The sequence below is a fragment of the Xiphophorus couchianus genome, chromosome 6 (genome assembly GCF_001444195.1).
Source record: "Xiphophorus couchianus chromosome 6, X_couchianus-1.0, whole genome shotgun sequence".
Lineage (NCBI taxonomy): Eukaryota > Metazoa > Chordata > Actinopteri > Cyprinodontiformes > Poeciliidae > Xiphophorus > Xiphophorus couchianus.
Genome location: NC_040233.1, coordinates 15,273,225 through 15,298,787, shown reverse-complemented (window position 1 = coordinate 15,298,787; position 25,563 = coordinate 15,273,225). Strand labels below are relative to the sequence as shown.

At 37.6% G+C, this 25,563-nt stretch overlaps 1 protein-coding gene across 3 annotated transcripts in view; it reads right to left on the bottom strand.

Moving 5' to 3' along the window:
• Positions 1-3,114: 3,114 nt before the first annotated feature.
• LOC114146983 (laminin subunit alpha-3) overlaps positions 3,115-25,563 on the bottom strand; it is a 73,848-nt gene continuing 51,399 nt past the window's right edge. For 2 of the 3 annotated variants that reach the window (XM_028021461.1, XM_028021462.1), the window contains exons 43-77: positions 25,449-25,529; positions 25,263-25,363; positions 25,125-25,178; positions 24,870-25,021; positions 24,375-24,485; positions 24,167-24,278; positions 23,892-24,056; positions 23,585-23,781; positions 23,278-23,394; positions 22,888-23,042; positions 22,578-22,719; positions 22,365-22,464; positions 22,167-22,283; positions 21,542-21,712; positions 21,248-21,399; positions 20,703-20,897; positions 20,479-20,627; positions 19,571-19,739; positions 19,344-19,471; positions 19,098-19,236; positions 18,905-19,000; positions 18,639-18,796; positions 18,421-18,538; positions 16,582-16,722; positions 16,363-16,493; positions 16,005-16,139; positions 15,179-15,302; positions 10,927-11,060; positions 10,632-10,812; positions 7,578-7,736; positions 7,326-7,491; positions 6,870-7,018; positions 6,574-6,667; positions 5,633-5,752; positions 3,115-4,270 (exon numbers count right to left, since the gene is read on the bottom strand). In XM_028021461.1, coding sequence (XP_027877262.1) covers positions 4,128-4,270; positions 5,633-5,752; positions 6,574-6,667; positions 6,870-7,018; positions 7,326-7,491; positions 7,578-7,736; positions 10,632-10,812; positions 10,927-11,060; positions 15,179-15,302; positions 16,005-16,139; positions 16,363-16,493; positions 16,582-16,722; positions 18,421-18,538; positions 18,639-18,796; positions 18,905-19,000; positions 19,098-19,236; positions 19,344-19,471; positions 19,571-19,739; positions 20,479-20,627; positions 20,703-20,897; positions 21,248-21,399; positions 21,542-21,712; positions 22,167-22,283; positions 22,365-22,464; positions 22,578-22,719; positions 22,888-23,042; positions 23,278-23,394; positions 23,585-23,781; positions 23,892-24,056; positions 24,167-24,278; positions 24,375-24,485; positions 24,870-25,021; positions 25,125-25,178; positions 25,263-25,363; positions 25,449-25,529 — 4,756 coding nt within the window. In that variant the 3' untranslated portion in view covers positions 3,115-4,127. Of the gene's footprint in view, positions 4,271-5,632; positions 5,753-6,573; positions 6,668-6,869; positions 7,019-7,325; positions 7,492-7,577; positions 7,737-10,631; positions 10,813-10,926; positions 11,061-13,285; positions 13,744-15,178; positions 15,303-16,004; positions 16,140-16,362; positions 16,494-16,581; positions 16,723-18,420; positions 18,539-18,638; positions 18,797-18,904; positions 19,001-19,097; positions 19,237-19,343; positions 19,472-19,570; positions 19,740-20,478; positions 20,628-20,702; positions 20,898-21,247; positions 21,400-21,541; positions 21,713-22,166; positions 22,284-22,364; positions 22,465-22,577; positions 22,720-22,887; positions 23,043-23,277; positions 23,395-23,584; positions 23,782-23,891; positions 24,057-24,166; positions 24,279-24,374; positions 24,486-24,869; positions 25,022-25,124; positions 25,179-25,262; positions 25,364-25,448; positions 25,530-25,563 lie in introns of those variants that run through there. The other variant, XM_028021463.1, reaches the window with a different exon arrangement.

Sequence of the window (25,563 nt, the reverse complement as noted above, 5' to 3'; positions counted from 1 at the left end):
ATGTTATCAATGTTTAATATAGTGATATTTAGAAAGCCTTCAGATTGTAGATATCAGATTCTAGTTATACCTAAACCTCCACAGGTCACAAGACCACAGCAACTGCTTCAAACAACACTAAAAATCCAAAGACTGAAGGATTTACAACAGCAGAATCCTTCTCAGCTCATTGACTCTCAGCAGAGAATCAAACCAAACCAGAACACCAAGAGGCCTAGCGTTGGCCTTCAACAGCGTTAGCATCAGCAGCGTTGCAAAACCCGCAACAGCTCCTACCCTGAGATGTCTTCTGGACCCGCCATTGGAACAGTTCTTTGACTTAACCAACCTTTGATGGGTCGGGCGGATCCGCCAGGCACCTTGTAGGGAATCCTCAGCTTGATTGTAGTATATCCATAATCGATCAACTGCTAGCTCCAGATGCCGTTATATCTCCTCAGATGTTTCAGCAGCAAAGGGACGCCAGCAACCAAACAAACCGCCGCTGAGAGGCCATGGTCGGGTCTCTCCTTGTGTGCTGCTCTGTTTAGACACAAAAAATGGCTTCACTAACATGAAGCTGAAGTTAGTTTCCTACTCCAGCTTCCAACTCGGGAAATGGAAAAAACTCGGGAAATGGCTGAAGGGCGATTCCACCCAATTTTTCACTACATTCCGCATCTTTAATCTACTCTAGTAAAAAACTACAACACATAGACACTTCAAACGTGGACTGGATTATTGTGCTCTAATAGCAGAATATTTTAAACCATGTTTGGAATTTGTGACATTTTTTTCTGATTTGTGAAACTTAAATACAGTAAAGGGCAATTTCAGACCCTTTTTTAAGTTTCACTTCTGGATCACACTAGAACTTCTCTAATTCCAGAACTGCAACACCTAGACACTTCAAACCTGCACTTCATTATTCTGCTCTAGTAGTAGAATATATAAAACCATGTTTGTGATTTGTGAAACCTTCGCCCGATTTGTGAAACTTCACTTCACTTAACAGGCCGCTGCAGAAGATCTTTCCTTCCAACAGCCATCACCATCTACAATAGCGTTTCCCAACGGGGGCAGTACTGCCCCCCCCCGGGGGGCGTTCAGAGGACGACAGGGGGCGCTGGCGGAAATTTTTACAAAAGGGGGGCGCTGGGATTCTTTTGGGGGGCGATTGCTCGAAAGTAAACTTTACACCTTAAATGCACAATACCAGTTTAGACTTTGAGCAACTTGTTAAAACTGTATTGTGTAACATTAAAACATGCTTGGCTGCAACTGTATCGATGGCAGGTTTAACACACCTGCATCAAATAATGGCTCATCAGAAGGCCTGAGAAGAACACTGACATGCTGAGGAGGTTGTTGCTACCACTAGGGAGAGAACTAACAACATGCTGGATGCCGACCCTGCAGGACCGACTTTGGGCACCACTGGTGTAGGTGTTGTAGTTTTTTAGCTAAAGTAGATTAAAGATGCGGAAGGTAGTGAAGAATTAGTGGAATCGGAAGCTGGAATAGGAAACCAACTTCAGCCTCGGTTTTCGAAAGGTAACTTACTTACCGAATAACCAACGCAGCGATTTCGAACATGGCGCTCCTGCGGCCTAGGTCAAGTACAACTAGTCGCCAAACTGGGCCTCGTTTTCAATCGGATCCACAAAAGTTTCAGTCATAAGGCTGGGCGTCCACTCGGATCTCCGCGTCTTGGGAGATCAGAAAATATCATTTTTAATCCTGGTCCCAGAGTTCATGAATATCAGACCGACAGTTTTGTGTCTCTATACTTGCAGATGCTCCCCACATTTTTTTTAAAAAAACGATCACGTGGAAGCTACGTCATATTTCTATCCTGCATGGCGCATGCGCGTCACGCTCATTAATTAAAAAAAAAAAGGCACCATTTGCCACCGTTGCCAGATTTGAAATTTTCCTGTCCAAAGACAGGGTAAAGCTAAACCTGTAAAACTTGACTAACTACAAAAAAAGAGTACGAATCTAAACCTCTAATAAAACTCACTTTAATGGGACTACATATTTTATCCATAATCTATCCCTTATATATATTTAGAATAATTTAGAGAAACAGCTACATTTTCTATTTTTTTTATGATGTAGGACAGAAGATTTTTTTAAAGTTTTCAAATTTTTAAAATGTATATTTTCTAAGAACTAATACAGTTTTAGAAAAATTTTGAGTTGGTAGCACTGTTGCCTTGCAGCAAGAAGGTCCTGGGTTCGATTCCCGGCCGGGGTCTTTCTGCATGGAGTTTGCATGTTCTCCCTGTGCATGCGTGGGTTCTCTCCGGGTACTCCGGCTTCCTCCCACAGTCCAAAAACATGACTGTCAGGTCAATTGGTTTCTCTGAATTCTCCCTAGGTGTGAGTGTGTGTGTGAATGGTTGTTTGTCCTGTATGTCTCTGTGTTGCCCTGCGACAGACTGGCGACCTGTCCGGGGTGTACCCCGCCTCTCGCCCGGAATGTAGCTGGAAATAGGCACCAGCAACCCTCCCGACCCCATTAGGGACAAGGGTGAACAGAAAATGGATGGATGGATGGATGGTAAAAATGTGTATATATATTTAATTTAAATGTGAGTCGTGAACTTCTTGTCGTTTTGATGTTTCTGAACTAAATAAACTATATTTACCTGTCAGAATCCAGAGCTGTGCAGATCATTACCAACTTCAACTGCGATCTCTACAGAAACAGACACTCGGCCTTCAGCAAAACCACCAGTCAGATCCACTTTTCTGTCAAAAATGTCTAGTTTCAACCTCATTTATTATCTTTCAAGTCTCTTACTTAACTATGAACCATTTACTTAAAAAACCTGCGAAATTACAAAATAAAAACAGAATTTTCCTCCCCTTTTCAATTTTCTCTAGCGTGTTTTGAAAAAAAAAAATCAACTTAAAATAGCAGTAAAGCTGAACTGATAATGTGTAGTGCTTGCATAAAGCAACATAATGTTTTATGTTTGTGTATTAACATAATTTTGAGATACGTTTTACCTGTTTTACCTTATAAGTCAATCTTATCACAATTTTAATGAAGCTTTGTTAAACTGATCAAAGGAAATGCAATATATGAAAGACTTAAAAAAATTTACTTGCCACTTTAAACACAAATCAAATAATCTTTTATTGCCACAGGAACTATAAAAACAATGATGCAACAGGTTTACAAATCGGTCATCACAAGGCAGGAATGCATGTCCAAATGCGTCCAAGTATATAATGCATTCTTATAACGCATTTCATAATAATTGTGGTATGAATGTAAAAACAGAAAAGTAAACACCTGTTGGGAAATTTAAGCATCTTTAATACACATTTAGTTCTGTGCTAAATTGTTTGCAGCTCTTTTGTAATGGTCCCAATTCATGACTGACCACAGTTGTGAAAGCTATGTTAATGTCATAAATTAAAGATTACTTATCAGAAAAAATAAAATAAATAGAAATTAAAATTCATGCTTTTTTTATGGTGTGAAAAATCGACAGAGAACATCATAATTGTCATGCAAAAGGAATGCAAAACGGGAAGGTAACTCAGATCAAACGTGAGGATCACATGTGTTTTAAACCAGTTACAAAGCAGAACTCTGCAGGCAGGTGGAAATAAATAGATCATAGCTTGGAGACCCCTGAAACAGCAATGACGTAAGCACCGCAGGTGTAAACATAATAATTCTATTATAAAAGTTGGGAGTCCAACAGAGAAAAAACTACAATCGACAACAAAGCTAGTAGTTTTCATTGCAACTGCAGCACCATCTGAGAAGGCAACATTTATTTTCTTAAAGTGCTGGGTTTTTGATAATGAATCCCCCTGATCAATAATCACCAGTCTGTTCAGTAGCATTTGGTTGTTGACAAAGAATCAATGGAGACATGCATCTGGTTGTGTTGCAGTTAGGAAGATTGTCCAAGAATTGGTGCCATGATGATATTTGATTTTATCACAGAATAAATATAGAGCAGCTAAAACGATAAACCTGTAAGCTGCTGCTCACAACCCCCACACACATTCCTTCAGACACACACCACACATTCTGACACATAGACACATTCTCTGTCTTTTAACCGATTGCACATAGTTGGTAGAGGAGGTGGTCCCAAGGCTTGTTCAGCCATAACTGCTCAGCCCGGACACTCTTTGAGGTTGACAGGGCCAAACACGCCTGATGACCTGTGGAAGGAGACTGATACGTCGTTGATCTTCATGTCCTGGATACATCCCACAAAGGAGGATGTGACAGGAAGCATCTGCTGCATCAGTGCCTCTGTAAAAACAAATGTTCAGGTAGTAAACAAATTTGCTAACTTTGTTTTCATACATAACAGCTTGTTCAAGGGTCATCTTATATTAAACCCTAAAACAAATTCATCTTTTACTTTAATAGTATATTCCCACTATGATACTGTGAATTTGAGCTCATTTATGTAATAATTGAGAAAAAAAATCAATATACAAAAACGTGCATAACTAATTTCCTTCCTACTACGCGGTTTGCTGATCGAGTATATGCATAGTGGATAACAGCTGTCTCATTCATTCATTCATTCAAGGAGTTGCACCATGCAGAACTTTCTCATTAATTATGGTTGTGGAACCAATTGGAGAATTATTTTTGAGCCAAATATGTATCTATTATTATTGTACAGCATCTAACTTAACTATATAAATTCTTAATTTTATGTTTGCTAGCAATGTATTTATTTGAAGTGAATTTGGTGGGTAGATCACTCAGTGAAATGTGCTAAAGTTCAAGAAGAAAGCAGTGGTCATCTAACTTGTATATGAACTTGCAAGTGTTTGTTTACATATTTGGCAAAAACATCATTATTACATTAAGTTACTACCATATTTTGTATTACATTTAACTTGGCATGAATTGATAATATTATTAGCAAATGTTATATTATTGATAATTATAATAATAGTTGCCTCTGCTGTACATAACAGTGGGTTTAAGGTGCTTTCGAACCTAAAACTGTTTCGCATCAGATCCACCAGGAGTGTCTGTTACTCCCTAACAGCTGGATGGCATATATCTAATAGTTATTATGCAGACTTGTTGATCACAAGATGTCACTCATGACTATAATTTTCTAACAATGAGTTTTGGAGACTTTGTTTCCCATCCTACTGATTGTATGATGTTGATAACCTTATTTTTTCTAATTTCAGGTGATAAAGCTTTTTAAATATTGTTCTCAGTGCAGTAGAAGATCAGCATACACTGGCATTCCTTGAACGGCATGTTCTGTTTTCTTTCCATTTTGAGGAGCAATTGACCCCAAATTCAGGTTAAATTTATACACCAGGGAAACAAGTGCTTAGGTAGTTACTTCTTAAAATGTATATGAATTGTTAGGGGTGTCAATTATTGTGTTACTAGTGGCTTTGTTGTAAAATCACACAAACAAAAAGATTATTTCTTGTAGTTTTAAGAAATTAATTTAAATTTATAGTAGTGTATTAGATAGAAGATAACTATTTTAAGGCTTTTTTTTTTTTTACACATTTTTACCAGAAGCTTGTCATATTTTTTTAAATTATTATTTATAATTTATTCAGAAATTCAATTGTGAATCTCACTAAGCTCTAACAAATTAAAAACATTTCAAACACTGATACTCACCAGGAATGCCACCGACATAAAGAGGATCTTTGGTCGAAGGGAAAGTAGAAGATGGTGGACCTATCTTGTAGTTGTCCAGTGTGTCCACAGATAGTTGTACAACATTTTTTCTCTTGATTACTAGGAGAAAAAAGGGGGAAAGATTTGACGCCAAGTAATTACAGGCACATAAATAAACAAATACTTTTTTCCCTGAAGTACTTATATTTTTACCAATGTAACAGCAGGCATCATAGCTTTCAGCTGAAAAAAATATTAACCCTTTCTGGTAACAAAATGACTCCTCCATTTCAGATGAGTCAGCTTTACTGGTCTTAACTGAGCAAACAAAACGACTAAGGAAACTGCTGAGGCTACTAAAACCTGAAACCAAAGAGAAAAGCATCAAGGCCTGGATGAGCAGAGGTCATCTCTGTACATTTATTTTGAGGAAATAAACTGATTCTAAAAATAAATTCTAGATTATTTTATGATAGAAGATGCTTTTAAACTTGTACCTGACTACAAATCCGTTAGTTATCGGCTGAGAATAATTATTATTGTTTGACGTTTGTTATATTAAGAGTGAATGAAGTTACTGTAAACAAATATACCGAATAACATAGCATCATATACGATAGAGATAAGCATTTTCACCATTCAGCACAGTTAAAATAAAACAGTATTTTTGACATGTTGGCTGGATCTGAGAATCTTTTGACCATGACCAGTGTTCCAAAGCTTTATTTATAAATACAAGAAGATAGTAAAAAGTGACACCCTAGAATTAAATGTCGTGACACTGCATAAGTGTGCAAAACAATATACTTTGCTCCATAATCAATAAATATTTTCTTTGTCCTCCTCATTGTTGGTCTGAGTTAAAAACATGCGACTGCATTATTTCATATTTGGTTCGATATTTGTATTGGGTATTAGTGCAATTCTAAGTTTTCTATCACCTGAAATTTTATGAAATATTCCATCGCATAAAGAGGTTTTTGGCTTCACTGATGTCATGTACTCTCCTCTTCCATTGTTCACGTGCGCCACCACCTGCAAATAGAAACATATGCAAATATCTCACTGTTAACCCCATACGAATAAAGTCAACTTTGATAATGAAGGTAGAATCAACTGACTTTGAAGCTACCAATTCAAGCCAACCTAATTTAGAGACAACCTTTGCTGTGCATAAAGAAAGGGGCAAACATTTAAGACAGTTCTATGGCAGCAGAAAGCATAAAAGTATTCTCACCTCTCCTCCGAGCATATAGATGCTGAGAAAGTGGTCCATTGTGTTTACATGACTGGTGGAGTCACCAACATGAAGCAGGAGTCCAGTCTGACTGCGGGGACGTATGTTAAACAGCAGCTCCAGGTCAGAACCAAAAACAAAGGAGTCATCTGAAATACAGAAAACAAATGCAGATAATGTGATTTACAAAAAACAAGTAACGGGGAGCAACTAATGAACAGAAAACCATTTTTTGAGTTTCCTAGTTTCTAAATATTAAATAAAACATTTTTCTAATATACTGAAGCATGTCCCTAAAAGGCTCAAATCATAAGTAAGATTAAAAAAAAATCACCGTCATCCAATTCAGTACTATAAAACAACAACACTGTTCAAGTGAAGCACCAATGGTGTTCTTAAATGATAGATTAGAAATGAAAGTGTGGTATTAAACGAGCACAAAAGTGATGTACTTACTGATTACGATATGTGCTCCATTTCCTGCAAAATACACCCCTTTTTGTGTTGGCCCCTCAAAGCAGGGTCCTGCACCATAGTTTGACGATGGGTTTAACATCAGTGCCCCATTCATCTTAAAATTACGCACACAGCCGGACACACTTTGCTTTGGCATAGCCTTTGACTGAAAGTAAAAGTAGTATTTATTTGACTAAACTAGCCACAATTTTTCACCAGAAATGTTAACTGAATTGACTTGTGTTTTGCTACCTTTAACTCTTTCTGAAGGGATTCTGGCGCACTGCCCAGGTACGCAGGTAGGAGAAACTGCTGCATAGACTTCAACTCAGAGTTAGTCAGCTGACCATCCTGAGCTTTGATCCCATCTACAACCAGCCGGAATTTCTTCTTTTCCAAACTGAATATGACCTACAGACAAATATATTCAACACATGCTTTGCTTTACAAAATAGACTGAGTGATGCAGGGATGGCTGCCACGATACAGCTGAAACAGGATATAAAACTGTAAGAAAACAAAAATACACAACTTTTTTGTCATTCTGCAAATCAGATTAAACTTTTGCTGTTGTTTATCTAAGATTACTAAAATTATCTCTATTTCATAAAAATAATGGGAAGATTTATAATCCAAATGACAATGGCATTATGGTTTTGCAAGCTTCTGGTTTGAAATCAAATCTGTACTGCTGCAACTTACAGCAGTACAGTTAGCAGCTGAACTGCTTCTACAGATGCTGTAAGTTATAGCAGATGTTCCCAAACACACAGATATGTTCCCAACAGTGGTGGGCCGTCAGGGCCTGCAAGGCCTTCTCTGCTGGCCTAAAAATATCTGAATCACAGACTGATGTTAATTATATTTTGTCCATGAATACGTATTAAATAAATCCAAATGGTCTGTCCGCTTCCTTTCATTGCTAGCCCCCTGGTTGCGCTGCTTCCAGACGTGTATTTTCATATTTAAGCATTTAACCAACTATTTGTTGCCAGGGTCAAAGAAATCTGCCTGGAGGCCTTCACAATCAGTTCTGCGGGCCCTGTAGTATAAAATAAATGTCGATCAAACTGTTGCTTCAACCAATCAGATTTTGAGTTGGCGAGGCCCTCTAGCAGGCGTACGGAAACGTCAGCGTATTCACACGCTCTGATTGGATAGTCAAAGTGTACTAGCCAGAGCTAGCAAACTGCATCTGTAGCGAGCTGCGCAAGCGAAGATATTGTTGAGTTGCGTTCTGATCCACACTCCATACCAGTAGGTGGCGGTAATGCACACCATTAAGTTGCTTGCCAACCGCCATTAAAAACAAAAAGAAGAAGAAGATATTGTTGTGTTGATTTAATAGCTGGTTTGTCAACCCACAATGGGTGACGGAGGAGAAGAAATGGATTTGGTTGGAGATTTACTGTCAAAGCCATTTTCAAGACGGACTTTTCAAGAAAAGCTGGACATTGTTTAGCAAGGTCGGGCAACTTCGGAGCTAGCAAGCCTGTCACAACCGGGAAAAGGATTTGTCCGCCACCTTCAGTCTACTAACTACGAGCGGTACTCCTGGCTCACAGGCTCCGGGGAACGCTGCAAATTGTATTGCTGGGAGTGCTTTGTTATTTGCCACTGATCGACATGGTGTTTGGAGCCACACTGGATTTGTAAATTTGACTCGCCTAACCAAGGCAGCAACGAGGCATCAAAGCACTGCCGGACACTTACAAGCAACGGTGCTTTCCAAAACTTTTGGGGAAACCAGAGTGGATCTACAGCTGAGCGAGCAAGTGCGCAGGGAGACGGAGCTCCACAACGAAAAGGTGAAGAAAAATAGGGAAATCTTAAAAAGACTGTGTCATTTTTTGGGGGGCAAGCAGGAACTTTAATAGAAAGGAGGATGGATTTTGTGTACAAATAATCAGGATTTTTGGTGAGTAAAATGTTGCTATATTCCTAAATAATATTGCAATTTTATCAGGTTATTTTTGATGCTTTTTTTATGTGTGTCGCAGCTGTACCTGCAGTAGATTTTTTATAGCCATAAAATAGTTATTGAGGGTTGGATTGATTCAGACGGAGCACTACTGAAGGCCTAGGTGTGAAATGCACGGCCCGCCACTGGTTCCCAAACACACACAAATGTGTGTGGGAACACAGATCCCACAAACAAAACATCTGTATGGAAAGTGTGTAACTCTTCAGTTACAACTGGCTTACTATTTTAAAACCTAAAATGAAATAACATTTAATCCAAATCAGGAAAATATTACATTTTAAAAATAATTTAAAATATATTTTTTAAAAGAAACCTGTGTGTTTGAGATGTTCTAGGAACATCTCAAACACACCTCTTTTGTGAATTTATGGGAAAAAATCTGCTGAGCTATCAGGAGGAATAAATGCCATTTTTTAATCCTTGACTACCAAGGAAAATTACCACATTCATTTTCAAAACTACACTTTACACATGTATAAACACAACGGGAATGTCCAGCCATGATAGCATTTAGGTGTGAGGCAGGTTCTGTTTTCCAGAAATGAATGTTTGTTTCCAAATGTGAACATTAACATCTGAGAAAAGAAAAGGGCTATGTTAAATTGTTGGCTGAAGTTGTATTGGTAAGCGAATGTAATTATTTGTAGTGAAATACCACCAGGAGCTGAAAGGCCAATCAGAGAGGAATGACATCAACACACTAAAACCGACATAGAGAGATAGAATGCTATTTTAAAGTCTCACGTGGACAAAAATGATTTTTCAAAACATGTCTAATTAAACTAAAATTGGCCATTATCACCATCCCCTTACAGAAAAATCCCATAGATTTTACTTGCAAAAATCACATGAGCAAATTATGTACCACATATGAAGTGATGAATGACATGAAAAACGACAGGTCACGAAAAGTTTCATGGTAACCCTCCCCGGCCCCCCAAAAAACAAAACATATGATTCCTATTTTTTCACATGTGTATCACATATTTCCACATGTTTACATGTGAGAAAATTTGAGAGCAGAGCACAGAAAAAAGCTTGTGGGACGAGATCCTAATTTATCAACCAACGCTAAACAGATTCAAAGACAATTCTATCAACTACTAAGAAAATATCGTATGTAAACTTTTCTCGCTTATTATTCTGGTATTTGGCAAATGCAAATAATTGTAGTACTCCTACCTGACCTAAAACAGAAAAGATTATGACTGATTTTATTTCACCCATGTAGAGGCAAGTGTCTTTTTCTGCAAAGCATGTAAACATCAGGTTTTAGCTGTAAACATATGGAGGCTTGTATACAGTGATGTATATTCACTTACCGAATGCCACTTTCCATCATTGTACTTCTCTCTGTTGAATATCTCCCTCTGTTTTCCCACAGAGAGTCTGATCCTGCCCTTAGACATGTACAACGCCAGATGAGACTGCCCTCCTCTGGTCGCCGCAAAGAATAGCAGACCTTCAGGAGACCGAGTCCTGACATCCAGAGAGAAGTGAGGCCTGGATAGAATAAAAGAAAAAAAAAAAAAAACAGTCTTCTCAATTACAGCTCTGGTTTTTATTTGCACACTTGGTATTCATAGATGTGAGATCATAAGGAAACTGGCCACTCACTTGGGTTGTAAGACCTGTAACGGTAGGCTGTAGCTCAGGCTGCTCACAGGCCCTCCCATGCGATAAGCATGTTGAAGCTTGGCTGGGAATTCACAGACTGAGGTGCTTTCATTTATTATTTGCTTCACGCTATCCTGAAAAGCAGCACAAAAACAAAAAAAAAGGAGAAGACCCTTAATAAAAGTTGATATTTGAATTCCTATCAGCTGCTGGTCTCTGGATGGCTCCCGCCCTGCTGGGAATTAAGGCAGCATGCTTTTGAGTTGCAAAAATTTTCACAAGCATGTGTTCTGCCAAGTATGACGTTTTTGTGACTTTAGATTTAGACTTTTACTTTTATAATAGGTCTGCTTTGTCTGTATTATTACTAGGCTATGTTTTTATTTCTAAAAGGAATACCTGCTATTTTTTAAATCTTAAATTTCAGAAAACATTCTCCCAAAACTAAATAATTTTAATTGGAAATTTCAGGCTTGTATTTGGCCAATATAATACATCCCAGTTTACTCACTTAACAACAAAAGTCAGACTAATAGGAACTTTCTTTTTATTCTCATGTAGCATTTATTTAAAGGGGCTTGCCTTCAACCAGGAAGGTAAGCAAAAAAAATAAATAAATGGAACAGATTAAATTTATTTAAAATTAAATTTTTTCTCAATTGAATTTTTGAAGTGGTTAATTAAATTGTAGTTGATCGTTGGTAACGGCAAGTTTAAAATTGATATGTGTTTAAATTTTTCTTTGAGCTGTTCTTCTGTGGACTACAGCACATAAAAGAGCAAACACGTTCAGCAGATCCCCTAAAGTAATGCATAGTATTTTTGCATCAAAGCACAAACCCTGTGATATTTATCATTATTTTGGCTCAAATTAAAGAAGTGCATCAAACGACATGCTGTTGATTGATGCTTTTTCGTAGACCAAATACGGTGGAAGTTCTTTGCTTTTAAGTATTTAATGAATGTCAAAATATATAAATTTTTGTCTATGACCTGCATACCACGAATCAGTCAGTCAGTGGATAACTGGCTAATTGGCTAGTACAAGTCTATTAAAAAAATAACTCAAATTCAGATTTTATTTGTCATCCATTCACCAAGGTAAGTCATGATAAGAATTACAGTTGGACACTGTCCTTAGGAGGCAAACTGTGTTTGTTTCCATTAATAGTTTTGAATTTGAATGGTTTTCACCAGTGAATTTACTCAGTCCCTTTATCACCAACTCACTAGCATTGATTGTACTAATCTAGCTCATGTTCTAATAAAAATAAAAGCAAATACAGATATGAGCCCATGTCCCCCTATTTTATTGTGACATCTATTTTTTCACACTTTCATTTAAAGCTTCATAAGAACTAACTTTTTCACTCCTAAAGTTAGTATTCTCTGATTTTTTATTTGCTTCACCATGTGTAGAGTGAAAGTGGCAGCATATTATTGCACTTCCGTGAACCCATGCAGCTGATAATTCATTATTCATGTTATTCAATTATTGTGAATCAAGGTTAATATATGGCTCCAAACCAAAATATCTTATTGTTATATCATGTACAGTGAGAATGAGCAAGCAAGGACAAGGGTGATTAGTGGAATTAATGTATTGTAGATTTGATTAAAAAAAGATAATCCAGAGGTGGCAGTAAAGAAAAGCCTACATATTTTTACTTCAAGGTGAGGCTTATGCAAGTAATCCTCTTGCTTCTTCTCAAGGTCTCTTTTTTTGTCCTTCAGTGGATACTTAATGTATTCTTATGTAAATTAGTACCTCCAATCATTCAGTTTTAGGACTATTGTCTGAATTATGTTGTAATCAGCTCATCCTTTCCTTTCTCTCTAGATTTTTGGGGATCTAAAAACATCTTCAGAATCTGCAGATTTAACCATTTGCAATGTTAAAGGACCTTCACTGCCTCTCCGATTTCCTTAAAGCAAGCAAAAAAATTACCAACTGGATAGCTGCTTTTAAGCGGTTTTTCTCTATATGCCTATGCTCCTAAGACCTTTGCAGGAATAGTTGTCTTGAAATCTTTGCCACAGGGCTAACTCAGTTCAAATAAATAAGCCAAAGTCTGATGTTCTATCTGGTACTACTGCAAACTAAAAAGTTGAAAAGGCCTTTTGAGCATTTTAACCTCATGTCTACATGACTATACACAACATACTCACAGTTCAACCCTAACATTTCAGTCGATGCTGCTTAGTGTGCTTGCACTTGATTACTGCAACACATTTCTTTGAGAATTTCTTTTCTTCTGATATTTCTGTGAATTTGCACACTTTAACAGGCGTCTCTGCTTCACCTTGGCTTCTTAAGCTAAACTGGTCGGCATACATCCTTCACACATTTAGCCGGAAATGCAACTTCATGATTATTTATTATTCACACAGATCAAAGAGTGTTAGAAAAGGTGATTAAAAAGTGATGGAGGCGGCTACTAAAATTAACTGTGATTAGAGCACATTTTTTTTTATTATATAATCAAGCATGATTTTATGTGTCATTAGTGGATTAAAAACAAGGTGCTTGTGAATGACTTAGAAGGATTACATGGAAGAAAGTGAAGAGACATATTCCTTTCAGGGTTATTATTCACAATGTAGATGGTGAACACAAATAAAGGAAACAAAGGATGAAATACAATATGCTTTGTTGTTTGGCATGGATACTGAAACATTCATACACATTTTTTTTTATTGTGTAGAGTACACAGTAAATAAATGAGCTTGTGCATATGCTAGAGAAAATCATAGGGGTACATCAGTCAGTGTTAGATTGATGTCGTCATCTGCAGGTTTTGGTCTCCTTCTTCATCTCTAGAAAATGAGGCAGCAAAATTTAATACAGATCATGTCAAGTTGATAAAAGTGACAGTAAGAGGAAAATGTGATTAGATATGATTTCCTTCATAAGAGAGGAAGCAAGCATTAGGTCACAAATTATTAGGTAACATCATAATATCATCAGAGGAAAAAAAACAGATTTAACGAAAAAACACAGTATTCTTGAGAAAACGTAAAATTATGTAAGTGCATAATATGAACATTTTGAAAGCTTTCTTTATCTATTGCTGTAGACATATAATGAAATGTTTTATTGCACATAAACCTTTTTAGCTGAAATATGTCATGAATGTGTGATTTTTTTCCTAACCTACCTAAACAGACTATGCCAGAAACTCAGATTCCCATCACTCCAAGATTTCAACAATGACCCACATTTTATACCCACGCGCTTTGCAGTAGCAATGCTGGTCAGAACTGGAGCACATATGGCAAGCTCTTGGCCAAACAATGCTAATTTCAGTCATTCATCACTGTGGTGAGTTACCAGCAGGCTGGACTTTTCATGGAATGCTTTAAAATTGTTTGCCCATTTACTAAATCTTCAAGCCATTGCAGCAGTCAGCAATTATTCTGACTCATTTACTGAATAAATCACTGTAAAAAATGTATTAAAATAAATTCAAGCTGCAGTATGTGCTTTCACTACTTTTGTCCTGAGCGGTAAACACATTTTGGACATTCTGTCATCGTTCTTCAGTAACTTTTGGATGAATTCTCAGTTGCCTTGTGCTTTTTCCCAGAAGGTTTTGTTTTGCTTGTGGAAATGGAAAAAATGATGACTTACACCGGTGATCAAGAGTAGCATTTAGAGGATGTATTGTATGTGAATGGAAATGATTATGGGGATGTAATGCAGATCTGACATTTGTGTTTTTATGTATTTTTGCTTTTATGTATGCCTAAATTATGCCTACTGTCCGTTTTGGTTGTGCTGTTCTTATTGTTGTACTGCAGTTTTGCTCCTGCTCCCTAGACAAATTTCTCCTACAGAAGACTAATAAATTATCTTATCTTAATTGTAAATACAATAGAATAAAGAAAGGTTGTAAAAAAAACCCCAAAAACAAACAAAAAAAAAAAAAAGGGGTTGCTTACTGGTGTTCCCCAAACACCAGTAAGCAATCCTGGTGTTTGGGGAACATTGTCCTGCAAATTTTAGATGTGTTTCAACACTAGCACACCTGATGCAAATGCATTATATACTTAGCATGCCTCCAAGTATCAAAACCTCGTAATTATCCATTCATTTAAGCCAGGTGTGCAGCAACAGATGCTGGACACTGAGCCCTGAGGACGTGGGTTGGGGAACTCTGATTTATACCCTTTAGTTTTGGAATAATGGAATTTAGTATTTTATTAAGACAACTGATCTGGAGTTCAGTTGTGCATAGATGTCAAACCTCACCTTTTTGCTGAAGCGGTTTGTTATCAGTTGAAAGGGATTGCTGACAGTGCACACATCTATGTTGACGTCTCCTGTAGCCTGGAAGTCATATAAGTTTGCAGGCTTGTACACGTTGTTGTCCTGCCTGCAAAACACAATCAAATAGGATAGAGATCACACCTTGGCAAAAAACACGATACAACAACCCAAACCACATATATTTCACTTTTAAAGCTGAAGTAGATAACTTATACAAAAAATATATCTTTTACATGTTTGTTAACTGTCATTTCATGACCTTATAATATGAGGCAGACAATCTGTGAAAAAAATCAAGCTCCTCTGCCTCCTCCTTTTGGTCCTTATGCCATCTGCAGAAATATAGCACTTGGTCAAAAACAACCAATCAGAGCCAGGAGAAGGGTCTTAGCACTGTCCACCACCATCACACCCTCCGTCTTGCTCTCTGCTGCACAGAGCTGAATGCATAGGCTAAGAAACATGGCCACTAATGATGGCCATGTTTTTCTGTAGCAGTAAGTTGTTTCTCTGCCATGAGCATGGCTGCAGCAAACCAGTAATCTTAAGCAGGACACAAATGTGATTGTCCGCGCTAAGACCCTCCTCCTGGATCTGATTGCATGTGTCAGTCTGGTAGCGTCATATTTCTGCAGAGAGCAATAGGACTACTGGGAAGAAGCAAAGAACTACATTTTTTCACAAACTACCTGTCTCATGTTACACTGTCACAACATAGTGACAGTTTTAGCAAATATGTAAAAAGCATTTTTATTAAAGTTACCTAGTGTAGCTTTAGTAGGCACAGAAAGAAAGAAAGAAAAATTACCGTCGAGTGTAAAAGTTGGAAATGCAGCCTTTGAAATTCTCTTTTCCAAGCCAAACAGAGCCATCTGTGTTGGGTATGGATATGGTGCCACTCTCTTCCTGACCGTAGTCTTCATCATCAATCTGCAGTGCAATCCTTAAGAAAAAGAAGGAAAAAAAAACATTTGTAGCAAAAATTATTTAAAAATTTAACATTTTCCTGATTTGGATTAAATGTTATTTCATTTTAGGTTTTAAAATAGTAAGCCAGTTGTAACTGAAGAGTTACACACTTTCCATCTATTTTCAGTATTTCAGTAAGCATTACTTGGTTTCTCATTACATTCTTAGAACATGTGAAACACATTTTTATTTTATACCTTCCTTCTTTTTTGGTGACAGTCACATAGTGCCAGTTCCCATCATTGTACTGTTTGCTTGATTTCCATTTCTTGGTGTCAAAGTGCAGAATCACATAGCCATTTTCCATTGCAATGTTTAACTGGTTTTCCTGGAGGATAAAACCACAATAAAGATTTTACTTCTTCTTGCATAAGCATATTAGAAAAGATTGTTATAAAATAGAGAGGTAACTTTACCAGTTGTTTGTTCTGCAAAATAACGCCCTGGGTCTCTGTGCTCTTGAATCCGATGGACACCGCTACGTTGTTTTCCAAGCTGAAGTCTTGGAGGTCTGCTTTCAGGGAGCTCCCCAAGTTGAACTGCGCTTTGAAAGAACTCTAAACAGAAGGCATGACGCATGTGAAGATACGTGAAAAAAGCTTTTAGATAAGTTCATCTGTGATTACAGTAGCATAATATCAAACTGAAAATAAAAATCCAAATGTTAATTTCAGGGCTGCACAGTGGCGCAGTTGGTAGCACTGTTGCCTTGCAGCAAGAAGGTCCTGGGTTCGATTCCCGGCCGGGGTCTTTCTGCATGGAGTTTGCATGTTCTCCCTGTGCATGCGTGGGTTCTCTCCGGGTACTCCGGCTTCCTCCCACAGTCCAAAAACATGACTGTCAGGTCAATTGGTTTCTCTAAATTCTCCCTAGGTGTGAGTGTGTGTGTGCATGGTTGTTTGTCCTGTATGTCTCTGTGTTGCCCTGCGACAGACTGGCGACCTGTCCAGGGTGACCCCGCCTCTCGCCCGGAACGTAGCTGGAGATGGGCACCAGCAACCCTCCCGACCCCATTAGGGACAAGGGTGAACAGAAAATGGATGGATGTTAATTTCATCAGATAAAGTTTAAGATGGGAAAAAAAAGGAGTCACTAAACACTGTTGGGGCTGTAGTAAAATAAGACAAAGTTTTTAATCAACATTCCAGACGGATCTGTTCTCAAACAAAGATTGGATGTGAGATGGCCATAAAGGAAGACTAATTTTGAGTCGAGTCTGTGAAGATTTGGCTATTTGTTTTATATCTTTATCTTGCTACAAGAGCTAATGGTAATGTATCTGGCAGAGACCACCTAATTTTTTTCTTTTCTTCTTACGGGCCGTTGGAACTTTTCCAGATAGAATGGCAGAATGAAGATTTGAAAATATTCTGGTGGTCTGTGCACTTTTGGTGGTCGCTGGACACTTTTTAATAATTTGTTTGAACAAGAGTTACACTGACAAATAAGTTTTGTAAAATGGAAGGTTTCAGACAACAAAGGGTTTTTTTTATTTTCATTAACCTTGACTATTGCCTTCATTTTTATTGTACAATAAAATAGGGACATGATCATCCAGTTATTTTTTCTTAAAACAAAACTTGGGACACACGCAATCATAAAACATTTTTATGGACTAAGCTTTGTTTTTGACCAGGAAAATATAAAATAATCAATTCCAAAAACTTTACATGTCATGCTTTTAGTAAGGCAAACGTGAGGCCCTTTTATGATCCAGATTCCTTTTCTACAAATGAATGACCGTTCATTGTCACTTCAGAAAATAAAAATGAAACATTTCATTTTTACCTGCATAGCAGAAAATTTTCACAATTAACCTAGAGAGCTTTATATGCTTCTACACTAGACCACAACTCGGTACGTTCTTACCTTGTGAAGTATTACAGAAGAAAACTAAATGTAGTCTCATAGGCAATCTGATGAGACTTATTTGTCAGATTAAGAGTACCTTTAAAAAATACCAACCTTAAGAAGGTATATCGTTTTTACTGATCTGATGTAATATTCTAATCTTAAAAGTCATGATTTCATTAGCTGTATGCAAGAAATAATCATCATTAATAGAAATAAAAGCTCTAAAACATCAGGCTGTGTGTAATTGATCTGCTAGTATGTAATGTGCTTTAATTAGAGGCAGAGTTACTGACATCAATAAACTTTTCAATAATATTCTAATTTACTGAATGGATCTGTATTCTTCCTCACAGTAATAACAATATTTCAGTTGGTCTGTGTAAATAAGATGAAAGTCATACCAGTGAATCCTGCAAGCAGCCTTTGCTGATTCCCACTGGTTCATCAATCGGTTTAATATTGTTGTTTACAATGAAATCTTTCAAACATCCCTTGTATGGTAGAGCGGTGATGCCCCACCTTAAATTAAGAAAAACAAACAAAAAACAACAGGCTTTATACAGGTCTCATTTAAACAGTATGGAAATACACAAATAAAAAAATGCTGATAAGGATGTACCTTTTTCTGAGCTCTTGCGTTACACCGCCAATATAGAAATCTTTAAAGTTGTTGAAATCGTACTCAGTGAATGAGGGAATAATTGGTCTGCTGATGGCGATAATATTCATTCTGTCAGACCTAAAAGATAGCTTAATGGTCAAAAAATTGTCTTGAGTCTAGAAAGAAAAGTGGAAAAAATACAAATAAATTGTTAATTTTGAAGGGCATAAAACTCAAAGGGAGACCATCCAGAAGAAACACAAAAAGAAGAAAATCTTCCTTACTGGGAACAATTTTTCTGATCCTTTATATGGGTTTGAGATCACGTTACTATGCAAAACAATGTAACCATTTTCCACAGTCACCATGAAGTAATTATTCTGTCGCAGAGGAGAAAAAAGAAGTTGTGGTTAACATAATTATACACTGTAATTTAATTAGAAATGTAATTAAATGCTAATCATAAAGGTCCTTTACCTCATCTCCTGTGAAGAAGAGTAAAGCATTTTCCATGCTAGACTTGAAACTTATGTCAATAGATCGCGGCAGTTGGTTCATGACCACTCTGCCATATCCGGTGCCTTCATAAAAGTCTGAGTCTACTTGACTTACAGTTCTAGAAGGAACCAAGCAGCAGACAGAAAAACCATGTAATCAGATTCTTAAAATAACACATAGACTCACTGACATCAAAATGATACTTCAAATTTGTAGTCTCAGTACCTTTTGCAGGGAGTCTGGACATTGATCCTTTCTACGTTTTGGAAGTTGTAGAGACTCATGAACTTCCTGTTAAAGGTGGAGAACTCGATGCAGCCCGTGTATTTTGGCAACTTCATAGAGGGAGGAGGCTGAAGTGAAACGGAGCACAAGAAAGAATTTCTGATGACTATTCTGGACACAAAACCGTCTGTCAATTGAACGTTGGTACATGTGCTACAGCTCCTCACGGTGAAGTTGGACGGGTAGCCTCCAACGTAGAAGACAACGTCATCAGGACTGAACTTCAGGAGGCTCTTGTTCTCCGCTCCTTCATTGGTCTGACGATGGCTATACGGCTTATCAAGTGGCCCAGAGGTTATGTCTTTGGTCAGCTTTAGCTCCACATCTTGGTAAATTCTAAGTCATAATAAAAAAAAAAAAAAATTTAATTTGTGATTTTTACATCTACTCATCTTTCTACAAAAAAAGAAAGATGACACTACGGTGATATCTACATATCGCCATAGAGTTGACTTAATTTGTTTGGAGAACCGTAAAATCTTTAGAAGTGCTTTCTTCATATTACTGCTACAAATGTTAACATATGTAATTGGAAATGTATGTAGAAGACCAACATAAAGTCTCCCTGCACTCTACACATAAACATCTCTGGACCTACTCTTTTTAGGGTCGGCATTGCACAGTGCTCCACGAGATTTAAAACTTGCCATATTACCTAACACTGATTTGAACTTCCTCCTAGCTTTATCTCTGACCTATTTAGTGTGTACATAATGTTCATGATGCTGCTTATTTAATAATGATTTCAAACCCGTTGAGGTCTTCATGAAACACCTGGATTTATACTAAGATGACATTATAAACAAATTGGCTGTATTTACCTAATCAGTGACTTCTGAAGGGAATTGGCTGCATTGAATTTCCATTGGGTTATTAGAAGACAAATGAACATTGGATTTTCAAGTTTAAATTTATAAAGATTTTTGGAAAACATTGATCATTTTCCTTGCACTTCTATGAACTTTGTGTTTGTCTATCACATATATTTCTAATAAAATACAATTAAATTTGTGGCAAAATAAAACTAAATGTTGAAGGGACACTGTAAGAGCTGAGCTGAAGTAAGGTAGTTCACCTGTGCAGATCCACTTTATCAAATGTGGCCGGCTGAGGGTCGGAGGTGGAAATTAAATCAGACTCCAGCTCGTACTCCTGTCCATTCAGTTTGTACAGGCCGTACAAGCGATTTTTCCTCAACACCATACCTATGTAATTCTTTGAGGACTGCAGAACATAGTTTTGTTAGTCTCGTGAGCAAAATTACAATCTAAAAATCACCACAGATATTGATTCACTCACGTCTCTGTTGCCAAGGTACAACACAAACATGTCTGTGCTGTCTCCAGCCTGTCTGCGCCTGCGGTTTCCGTCTCCTCTCGCCTTGGGTCTCTGCAGCAACAAAGACAGGGTTGTATAGGCCTTCAGGTCATCTAGATTCTTTGGCGGGCGCAGCTCGACGTGACCCTCCCCAGCAAAATTCATGGGGATCGCAATCTGAAGAGGAGACAAGACAAACTGTTATGTAGACCTCACCTTGATTCGTTAAAGAAATAGATTATGCTACTCTGTGAGAAAGTATTTGGCCCCATACAGGTTTCTTTCCCCCCCCCTTAAATTTCACTCATAATGATTCAGATTAATTTTGATATTGTAGAAGGATAACTTTGGTTAATAAAAAAATCTGTTTTAAAATGATCAATTCATGTGTTAAAAGAAATAAGCTATACAAACCAACCTGACCCTATGCAAGTAAGAAAATAATTCCCTCCATGACGAAACGAAACATCTTTTATGGAACTGTATTTGCATGCAAGGATGCATTTAGAGGGATTGATTGCACGTACCTTGTTGGCTGCATCTCTGGCCTGTTCAATAAGTTCTTTGATCTTCATTATGTTTTCAGATATATTGCCGAGGCCTGAGAACCCAGAGGTCAGGTTTTCAACCTCAGAGATCTTATCGTTCAGTGATGGAATTGTTTTCAGCAAATCCTTTACTGTGTTTAAAAGTTGAGAGACAGAAAAATTAGATGTGTAAAATAGTGTTCTCTTGCATTTTTATTCACACAGAAATATATTTGGTATGACCACTATCAAGGCAAAGGAGAAGCAGTTCATGAAAAGAATCAGAAAACTCACCAGACTGGTCTACTTCATTAAGGTCATTGCTCAGATTGGCATTAACAGGAGACACACTGATCTTATCGATCTCCTTCCTAATTTTATTGAGTTTGTCCATAGTGTTGGCAGCTGTGTTATTGGCTGAAGTTGCTTTCCTCTTGGCTTCCTCAATCATATCCCCAATGGCATCTGATTGGAAAAAAAACAAACAATGCCTAGCCATTACAGCAGAAACAAATGTCTTTCTCGGAGAGAAGTAGTATAAAACTTTGAGGCATAACAAGGTCTGTCTCAGGAAGTTATCTGCAGTTCAACATATGACTTTGTCTGGTGAAGTAAGTTTATGCTACTATTATGAGTAGTGGAAATGCAGATGAACGCTTTAAGCAAGCCTTTCACTTGAAATTAGTAAATCTACACATAATACACAGTTTTATCTTTAATGTTTACTCTATTAGTAAAAACAAACAAAAACAATAGAAATTCTTAGTTATTTTTAAATTATTACTGAAATCTTTCCTAGTCTTCATAAACTCAGTATTGTGAATGAATCGTCTTGTGATCTGGATGCATTGTTATAATCCCAATAACATGTTTTTTCACGGATTCTAAATAATTGCTTGGATTTTTTTTTCTACTCCACCTCTGTTGGTGTCATCTAATTGACTCTGAACATCAGAGAGGCGGTCCTTAAGAGCATTTTTCTTTTCTTTTGCTTTGGCTAGACGATTCTTCAAGTCATTGAGGTTACTTGCAGTGTCTGCAACAATAACAAAAAAAGAAAAGCAAATAAGCTTTTAGTTTATTACAAAAATCATGTGTGGAAAGGGAGTCCAAATACCCTGGAGGTATTTTTCTGACGTCTTGGCCTTGTTCAACAGGACACTGCTCTTGTCCTTTAGTTCTTTGACTTTATCTGTGAGTTTCTCTTTGTTTACAATCTAAAAAAAAAAAAAAAAAACAATTTCCAAAATGTAAGCTTCTTTGTTCCACATTTCATCGTTGCTATGTCAAGTTTGCATGTTCTGTTCATGTACTGAATTTAAAAGCTTACATTAAGGGCATTATCTGCAGCGTCTTTGGCCTCCACAGCTGCTGCCTCTGCAGCTTTAATGGCATCTGTAATGTTCTTATAAGCCTCAATAGCATCCTTTGCATCACGCACCTTGGGAAGTCCACTTGCATTCTTCATAGCACTATTGAGATAAGATGGTTGTTAGAGATTTTTACAAAAATATTTTCAAATATTATGACTGAATTGTACTGGTTTAACTTTAAAATCAACTATGGAAAAGACAGAAGACACTATAGCTCTGATTCATTTCATCAATATGCATTTAATATACAAACAGTAATAAACTTACTCCTCGATTTGTTTTGCTAGCTTGGATAGCTTCTTTGCATGCTCCTCTGCAGCCTCCACAAGGTCCTTCTTTGCTGCTGCCTTGGCGATCTCATTCACCTTCTTGGTCAAATCAGTCTTGGCACCATCCAGCTGTGCAGCTAGCACCTCATAGTCCTGCAGAACAAAAAGAAGGCAGAGCGTGACATACATTGGATTACAAGAAACAAGGAATTGTCACCGAGTTTGGTTCAAGTTGATTTGGATAAAACAATACATTTTCTCGTCATACATTTCTCTGGCATTAAAATGTGTTTGATGATCTGAAACATTTAAGGGCAAAAAAAGAAAGAAATCCTTTAAGGTGTCCAATATGACTCAGGAAGATACGTTGAACATTTGTGAAATTTACCATCTTACTGTCCGAGAGCATTTTCACCAAATCCTCTGTCTTCTTCAGTTCACCCTCAGCCACAGCTATCTGGCTCTTAACAGTTTTCCCCTCCCCTTTTAAGTCATCAATACGTTTCTGCAGGGAAAACATAAATCAACTGAGTTGGTGTGCTGACAGCGGGGTTCACTGTACAATTTCAGCTACCCTGTGAAGTATCTAGCACTATGTCTGCAAAATACCATCGCAAATGACAATTAAATGAATGTTGATGATTGTTCATTATTGCTATTAACGAACAAGCATGTATGAATTACTGCTTGATTACCTCCAAGTTTTTCAGTGTCTGTGCATTCAGACCATTTTGGGTATTGGCTTTTTTCACCAGGTTTCTTGCTTCTTCCAAAGCTTCCTCTAAGTCCTTCAGCTTGGCATTGTAATCCTTCAGGTGGCTGCGGATCTTCTCTGCTGCAGCCTCATTCTGGACACTCTGCTTACTAAAATTATTCTTGATGTAGTCGAGCACTAGAAGTTGATGATAGAGTGTCGTTTGTCAGTGGCAACGTATGACTTATATTACAAATCACAACTGCTCTGATTATGCACATTAGGATATTCTGTATGGGGTAACTTACATTTAATCGCCTCAGCTCTCTCTGTCTCAGCAGCTGTCTTCTGAGAGGTGAAGTTTCTGTTCTTCATCTCTGTCACCATGGACTGAGCCTTCTCCAGCATTTTAGTCAAACTATCAGCAGGCAACGAATCACCTCGACCATCATTCTTCAGCTGAAAGAGTAAGTCTTCAAAATAGCAAAGCACCCATAATGTGAGTAGGAGGCCATAACACGAGGAAGTAAAAGAGAAGTGAAACACAACATCAGGAGAAAATGAGTCTTTTGCTTCCTTATACCTTTAATTTTCGCAAGCAGTTTTTGGATCTCGTCTTCGAGGTCTTTTGCCCTTTTGTAGGTTTTTTCAGCATTGCCCATGGCTTTGTCAGCGTGTCCAGCACTCTTATCAGCCTAAGTAAAATCAAGTTACAAAATCACACATTTACAGACCTGCTCCTTAAATTACACGTTGAAGCAATCATAAAACATCAGACATGTTTTTGAAACCTTGTCTTTCATGGATTTAATGTCATCTGCAAGGCTGTCGGCGTCTTCCTCAAGCTGGTCCACTTTGGACTTTTGCATGTCAATGGCAGAGCTGAATTTGTTGACCAGAGTCTGCAAGGTCAATCAATCAATCAATCAATCAAATTTTATTTGTATAGCACATTTCAGCAGCAAGACATTTCAAAGTGCTTTATATCATTACAAACACAGAATCACAATGCAATATAGAATCAATCATTAAGTCAAGTTACATCAATAAATTTGTAATTGATTACATTTCAAATGCAATTCTGAGATTTAAAAGAAGTCAGTGTTTCAGCTGTTTCAACACACAATGTCACATCTAATGTCAAAGTGGGATGTGCTGCTCTGTGAGCAAGAAGACGTAATGCAAAAGGGTGGCGCTAAATACAGGGCACTACTGGAAAAAAACCTGTAAGAAGTTGAAAAGGACTTCAGCTATCTTGCAAAAACAGATGAAGACATGAGCCTTACCTTAGTATCAGACACAGCCTTTTCAAGCTTGTTCAGCCTTTCCTTTAAGGCGCCACTGATGGAAGCATTATCTAGTTGAGCCTTTATCCTTGCCAGCTCAATGTCGAGTTTTTCCAAGTCACTTAGTAGCGTCTGAGCACAATTATCACATTCTGAAAGGAAAAACAGACAACAGAAGAATATTACACTTCAGGTATTATGAATGGCCTGAGATACCATCAGAACTCTGAGATTACTTTTCTTTTATATATTCACCATGACAGTGCTCATCTGTGTTTGTGTCTCCTGGCTCCAGATAGTTCTTGCAGACTGAAAGAAGAGCACAATGGATTTGAATTGCAAACTGATTTTTAATTATAACATATTTTAAAGAGAAAGAATGCAGGATCTAACCTCCAGTCCTAGGATCACAGCTGTTTCCATTTCCGTTGCAATTACATGGCTGGCAATTTCCTCCTGGTCTCAGCGGGTCGCCATAATAACCAGGAGCACAACTGCATAAGAGAAGGCATTAATGAATAGGAAGCAAATTGGAAAAAAGCCAGCAGCATTCCTGTCTGCACGTTCTGACTTACTCACCTCTCACACCTGATTCCGGTGTAGCCCGGTTTGCAAGAACACTGGATTTCTCCCAACACATCTCCGCAACTTACTGCAAAACTGACCGTGAAGCAGGGGGATTACACTGTTGTTA